Source organism: Chrysochloris asiatica, unplaced genomic scaffold, assembly GCF_000296735.1.
Source record: "Chrysochloris asiatica unplaced genomic scaffold, ChrAsi1.0 scaffold00006, whole genome shotgun sequence".
Classification (NCBI taxonomy): Eukaryota; Metazoa; Chordata; class Mammalia; order Afrosoricida; family Chrysochloridae; genus Chrysochloris; species Chrysochloris asiatica.
The window spans coordinates 1,655,802-1,662,930 of NW_006408524.1; the positions used below are offsets into that span (position 1 = coordinate 1,655,802).

At 46.8% G+C, this 7,129-nt stretch overlaps 1 protein-coding gene across 1 annotated transcript in view; it reads right to left on the bottom strand.

The window, feature by feature from the left end:
* NUDCD3 (NudC domain containing 3) overlaps window positions 1-7,129 on the bottom strand; it is a 140,640-nt gene that overhangs the window by 68,854 nt on the left and 64,657 nt on the right. The window contains exon 3 of the mRNA XM_006832094.1: window positions 13-145. Within this exon, the coding sequence (XP_006832157.1) occupies window positions 13-145 (133 nt within the window). The remainder of the gene's footprint in view (window positions 1-12; window positions 146-7,129) is intronic.

Below are 7,129 nucleotides of genomic sequence, written 5' to 3' on the forward strand. Positions count from 1 at the left end.
GGCGGGTGTTACCTGCTTCCCTTTCACGATGTGCTCGGGCACAGGCACCTTAACTTCCAGGTCCACGTAGTCTTGCGACCAGATGTAGTTCTCACGGACGGCACCGTTGTAACTGTCCGGGTTTCTCTGGAACTGTTCCTGTCTCCTGGGAAGCAACAAGAGACCTGCGTTGCTAACTCATCAAAACACACAGGACAAGAGCAACACAGCACAGGCCAATCCACAGCACTCTCATGAAGTTTAAACATTCATAACAACATTCTTCCTCGCTTTGGGGTGTCCTTCTCCCTATGGGGATCACTCACAGGGCGCTGAGTCGGGAAAAGGGCAGACACTCCCTATACCCAACACACATACGACTCAAGTCCAATATTGCGGACCCTTGACATACCAATCACAGGGCTGGACTAGAGATTACGCAGCCCCATGAAAACCCACCCAAAAGGGTTGAGCAAGAGAAGACACAGTTACTTGAAGAGAGAAAGAACACGGACCAGTAGGGCACTCGGGAAAACCGCTATTTCTAATAACACAATTATGGAGCCGATATAAGCTGGTTCTTAATGTCGACCCTAGGGCCAGAGCCACCACAGACAACAAAGCTTGTGGTACATGACAGGGGGTCAACCCTCCTCAAGGGGGAGAGTGTCCTTGTCAAATTGGGCAGGTGGAGGTCTAGCTGTGGTCTCTGTTGCCCCCACCTGACAGGATAGAGGCCCTGCCAGAATCACAATGAGCAGCGGGGCCTGCAGTGTAGCCCACCCACAGCAGCCCAGCTCCCTGTCCACCTCAAATGTCCTCCACAGCATGTACTGACAGAGGCTGGCGGGCGAGTCACTCTAAAAGACGCCCTAAATCCCTCCTAAAAAAGTCCTAGCAAGTTGTTGGGTGCTTTTAAATTCTCTGAATTTACGCAAAGCTGGCTATTTCTAGTTGATGGTATGTAAAAATAACCCTCCTTCACTTACTGCTTGGCTCCTGCCACATGCAGGTGGCTCTGAAAGCCCCACCTGCCCAGCGTCCATCAAGGCTCCCCAAGCTGGGAGGCCACTACCACTGCTGCAGCTGGGACACAGAGGAGAGCTGCCTGTAACTGAGGATGGTGGGGGCAGAGAGCAAGGTAAGGGCACGGAGGTGGGGGAGTGAAAATCAGTGCATCCACACAAGGGTGGGAGTAAGAAAATTAGTCAGTAGCCGGCATGCAGATTACGCAGTAGGCCTCATAGCAGCCCCCACCCCCACTCCCAGTGAGCCCGGGCAGGTTCTAAATATACGGAAGGAAAAACAACAGGAGCTTCTCTGAGTGACGCTGCAACAGCCAGGGCCCTGTCTCCATGGGGACAGCCTGGCATAAAAGTCATCAGATCTTCCCCAGGACTGCTGAGTAGGGAAAGCGCCCAGCTCCCAGACCCCTGCCACTAACGGGGGCCAGAGGTCCAGGAAGTCCAGACAGGCCCAGCCCGGCAGACGCTCTGCAGAGCTTTTGCTTGGCCAGCGTCCCAGTCCTGCTGAGGCATCTGCTGACACCTCCCTTCCATATCTGTGGGCTGCTACGAGAACCAAATGTCCTGTTTTGTCTGTTATTGCTTTGTTTTGTTTTTAAAACTGAAGCATCAGAGACTACAGTGACTTTAGAACAGCTAGTGACAAGTATAAGAAACAGTGGGTAAAAGAGAGTCAAAGCCATCATCTGACCATGTGAACCCCACACCAATCCACAGGTTGTAGGCGCCCGACACTGCTGCCCAGCTGCTCACCACTTGAAGGAGCAAGGCACCGGCGGGGAGTCCAAAGCAAGAAGGTCAGGTCTCAAGGTGGGAAACAACCTCAGCATCTCCCTAAGGACAGGTCCTCAGTGACCTGGACCAGCCTGCTCTCCAACAACCTACCCTCCCAGACGCTGCTGGGCACCCTCTGCAGAGTCATGCCTCTGGCTTTCTGTCTAAAGATGTAAACTGCGAGAGTAAAAGCAAAACTTTCCTCCAAATCTCTATGGCAACACCTCCCCTCCTCTACCGGTGACCCCACAGCCAGGTGTGAGTGCTTGGACCCTCCCCTGGGGAGCTTCAGCTGCCCACACCCCTTTGCCCTCCACCATATGGGAGGTCCTCCAAGGGGGACCGGGGCTCCCTACGTGATGGGTGCTCAGCCTAGGCTGGGGTGAGCTCTACATTTCACCTCCATACTCACTGTTGCCACCACATCCAACAGCGGGGTGCACCCCTGGGAACTCAACTCCAGGAACCCCCTGGCGTGGGACTCTCTCACAGCCCTCTCCTCTCGCTTGAGCTCAGCACTGAAGGCCTGCATCATCCCAGCCCCTCCTCAGGTCAGCTGCTTCAATCATCCCTCCTGCCTGTGCTCAGAGGCTCTCTCTTACCATTTATCAAAATCCTTTTTACCCAGTGAAAAGAAGATGCTTTTTCTCTGGGTTTCGGCATTTTCCAAACTTTATAAATGAGCATCGTTATAAGACTTGGCCCCCACCTTCTAAAGTCTGCTGACACTTCCTGTCAGCAGGGTCCACTTCCTGCCCACCCAGTCCTGCCTCTGCTCTTCTAGGTGTGAGGACTGACTGAGGCTGCCGTGAGAAATGTCTTTGGAGCCTGAAGCTGCTGTGACTGTGGTAGGGACGTCACGTCTGATAAAAGAAAGCCCACGACTTCCAGGGACCTAGGCTTGCCCAAGAAACAGCCGGGGGTGGGCTGAGAGTAGTGGAATCTGTGGGGAGACCTGCGTGTTCCTGCCCTGCCTCATTCCACTTGGTAAGGGAGCAGGTGATCCTGCATCACCTATAGTCCCGGTCAACCCCACCAGCAGCCGCCTTCCCAGCTAGTCAGCCCCCGACAGGCTTCTGCTAAGGGCTGTTCCTCCAACACAAACTGCCGGGCCCATCCTCTTGGGTCAATGACCCCGTACCTGACTGCACTTTCACCCTACTCCTGGAAATCACCCTTCACCCCACCCCATCCCTGCCACCCCTTTAAAGGCTTTCTCAGGAAGGCAGAGCTTCCTCTAATGCTCCTCCCACCTGATACCTGGGTTTCCTCTAATGCTCCTCCCACCTGATACTTCAATTCTGATGGTGTTGTTGTTAAGTGCCAGCGAGTGAGTTCTGATTCACAGCGACCCTGTATAGGGTTTCCAAGGAACAACTGGTGAATATGAACTGTCGACCGTGTGGTACGCAGTCCAGTGCTGATCCTACAGCGCCACACCAGGAGTCCTTAATTCTGTTACTTACTCTGTATTTCTAAATTCATTTCTTCTTTACTGATGATTCAACAACAACACGGCACACACAATCAGGGTGTCAGGTCAACACTACCGAAGAGTCCTGCTTTCAGACCAATGACAAGAAGACTCACTTGGCCACCCTGCTGCCTCAGCTAGACAACACACGCTGGTTCTGGTACCACCTGGTGGCAGCCCTCCCAGATTACAGGCCCCGTGTCACATGACCCAAATTCCTCCACACCAGTGTCCTGGATACTTGAGGAATTTTCCTTAAATGCTGTATTTATACTTGTTCAAATAGGATCTGCAAAGATGCTCGGTTTTAAAGCATTCTTCAAAGACTGTAAAGGCCAGAGAGCTGTAATCACACTGGTGAATTCAAATCTAGGTTTCACTATGCACCAACTCTGCAGTGTTCCATGAGCTATGTAACCTCTCCGTGCTGCGTCTTCCTTACTTGCAAAATACTAGCAATATCTATCTAAAAGGGGCTCATGAGGGATAAACGAGGCAAACTATGTAAAAGCTTTAAAACCAAGTTTAGATCGTAAATACTCATTGAGTGTTAGCTATTCTTGTTCAGTGTTTTGTCCTGCTACAAAACCACATTTTGCTGTTATATTAACAAGGGACTTATTTTTTTAGAAATGATCATAATTCTTGAACTAAAGGTATGCATTTGTGTCTAGTAATTCTGTACTTTTATCTATAAATTTCTTCTTAAAAAAATAACAGTATCAATATTTTCATCTGTATCTAACATTACCAATAAGGAACCCTAGTGTGGCGCTTGCTGTAAACCTTTATGGGAACAGAAAGCCTCATCTTTCTCCCGCAGAACAGCAGGTAGTTTTGAACTGCCGACCTTGAGGTTAGCAGTCCAATTCATAACCACTACGCTACCAGAGCTCCTTAATTAGATACATGTTGTTGTTGTTGTTATGTGCCATGGAGTTGGTTCCGACTCACAGCGACCCTATACAGGGTTTCTGAGGCTGTAAATCTTTACGGGAGCACACCGCCTCATCTTTCTCCCACGGAACCGCTGGTAGTTTTGAACTGCTGACCTTGCGGCTCGCAGCCCGATTCATAACCACTACGCTACCATAGCTCCTAATTAGATCCATAGGGAAGTGTAATTCATAAAAATTAAAAGGCTGATTAGCAAATAATGCCTATATGTCATGGGTGGTTCAAAAAGTTCATGGAAAAAAATGGAACGAAAAGATATTGGTATTCTTTCATGAACTTTTTTGAAGCTCCCCCTCACAAGAAAAATAAGAAATACACCAGCAAAGAGATGGTGCTCAGACAGAGTGGCCCTAAACACAGTCCCCAGTGTGGGAACAGCCTGTCAACTGTGGTAATGTTGGAGCCAACTCTTTCTGTCACTGTGCCAATCCACCCTATGGGCGTTCTTCATCTTCTTGACCCACCACTTTATATGCATGATATCCTTCTCCAGAAACTGGTCCCTCCTGATAACATGTATGAAGCATATGAGATTAAGTCTCACCATCCTCACTTCTAAACAGCATCCTAGCTGCACTTTTTCCTAGAGAGACTTTTTTGTTCTTTTGACAGTCCATGCTACTTTTATATTTCTCCAACAACATAATCACAATGCTCTGAGTCTTCCCCAGTCTTCCTAATTCACTAACTTTCACATGTATTATTAGGCCACTGGAAATACCATGGCTTTAGTCAGGCCTCAAATACTCCTCCAATTGTTATCTTTGGCCTTGAACACTTTGAAGAGGTCTTTTGCAGCATATGTACCTGATGTAATACGTCTTTTGATTTCTTGTTTGCTCCTTCCATGAGTATTGATTATGGATCCAAGCAAAATGAAATCTTTGACAACTTTAATCATTTCTCCATTTATCATGATTAGTATACTTATTGGTCCAGTTGTGAGGTTATCTGTTTTCTTTACAAAAGTGAAGAAGCCAAGAAAGGTTTCTTCAGTAACTATCTTAAGTACCCTTTGCTTCCTGAAAGCAAAGCTGTATCACCTGCATATCACAGGTTGTTAATGAGCATTCCTCCAATCCTGATGCCACATTCTTCTTAAGGTAAACCAGCTTCTCAGATTATTTGCTCAGCTCATCATACAACTTGAGTAAGCATGGTAACATGATACAACCCTGGTGCGCACCTTTCCTGATTTTAAACCATTCAGTATCCCCTTGTTCTGTTCTTGGTCTATGTACAAGTTCCTCATGAGCACAATATTGAGTGCTCTGGAATACCCATTCTTTGCAATGTTATCCAGAGTTTGTTAGGATCTACACAGACTTATTGCATGCCAATAAGCAAAAGTGAACATCTTCCTGACATTCTCTGCTTTCAGCCAAGATCCATCTGATATCAGCAATGATATTCCTCATTCCACGTCCTCTTCTGAACCCAGCCTGAACTTCTGGCAGTTCCTTATTGCAACTTTTTTGAATTATGCTAAGAAAAATTTTATTTGAATGTGATATTAATGGTATTAATGACCCACTCCATTGGGTCACTTCCCCTTGGAAAGGGCAAAAATACTGATTTCTTCCACAAACGGTAGGCCAGGTTGGCTGCCTTATAAATTTCTTCACAGAGATGAATGTGCAGCTCCAGGTCTGCATCAGTTTGTGGAAACAATTTGTATTCCATCAATTCTTGGAGGTCTGTTTTCGCCAATGCTTTCAGTGCAGCTTGGACTTCTTCCTTCAGTACCATCAGTTTTTGATCATGTGCTACCTCACCTCTAGAAATGGCTATATATCGATCATTTCCTTTTGGTAGTGACTTTGTGTATACCTGCCATCTTCTTTTGATGCTTTCTGCATCATTCAGTATTCTGCCCATGGAGTCCTTCAATACTGCAAGTTGAGGTTTGAATTTATTTCTTCAGTTCTTTCAACTTGAGAAAGGCTACGTGTGTTCTTACCTTTTGGTTTTCTAACTCCAGGTCTTTGCACATTTCATTATAATACTTTACTTTATCTTCTCAAGCTGCCCTTTGGAATCTTCTGTTTGGCTCTTTTACTTCATCATTTCTTACATTTGCTTTAAGTTCTCCACACCCAAGAGCAAGTTTCAGTCTCTTCTGACACTCATTTTTGTCTTTTCATTCTTTCCTGACTTTGCTTTCTTCCAGTATGATGTTCTTGATGCCATCTCACACCTCTTCTGGTGTTTGGTCCTTAGTTTCTAATGCATCAAATCTGTTCTTGATGATATAATCAATTGTATTCCTGGGTATTCCATCTGGTGAGGTCCATATATATAGTCCGTCATCTTTTATGTGTTTGTTTGTTTTTAATATTTTATTGTGAATTATATAATAGTTTACATGGAAGAACTTTAGTTTTACATTCATTCCATCTTATATCATCTCACTGCTATGGTTCCAATCCCCTCCATGCATCATCAACCACCCAAAGGGTATATCCCAGAAACCCGCCCCCTACACTTCCCCTTCCTCCCCCAAGTTTTCAGCCCACAGTCCCTTTCCCTTTCTGGGTCCAAGGTCCCCAGTCGCTTCATCACTCCACCGCATCATCTCTGTCTCTATCTCAGGCATCTCTGTTTCTCTGGGTAGGGTCCCACTCTCGGCTCTTCTCCGTTGATGGTTCCAGAGGCCTCCGCTCCTATCCTGGAGAATTAATCACTCCATTCCTTGTTACAAAACTTCCACCTTTGCATTTCCAACCCTCACAATCCGTCCTGATAAGCATTATTCACTACAGAATCACGAGTTACCCATCTGTATCTCCTTTCATCAGCTCCGCCCAGACAGATTGAATAGTACCTACTGGAGGTTATGCATTCTGCCATGTTCCCTAGCACCAGGTTCTCTCTTGAAAGCTTGTAAGCCAGTCACTTCTTGCCTTTGTAGTACCCCCTT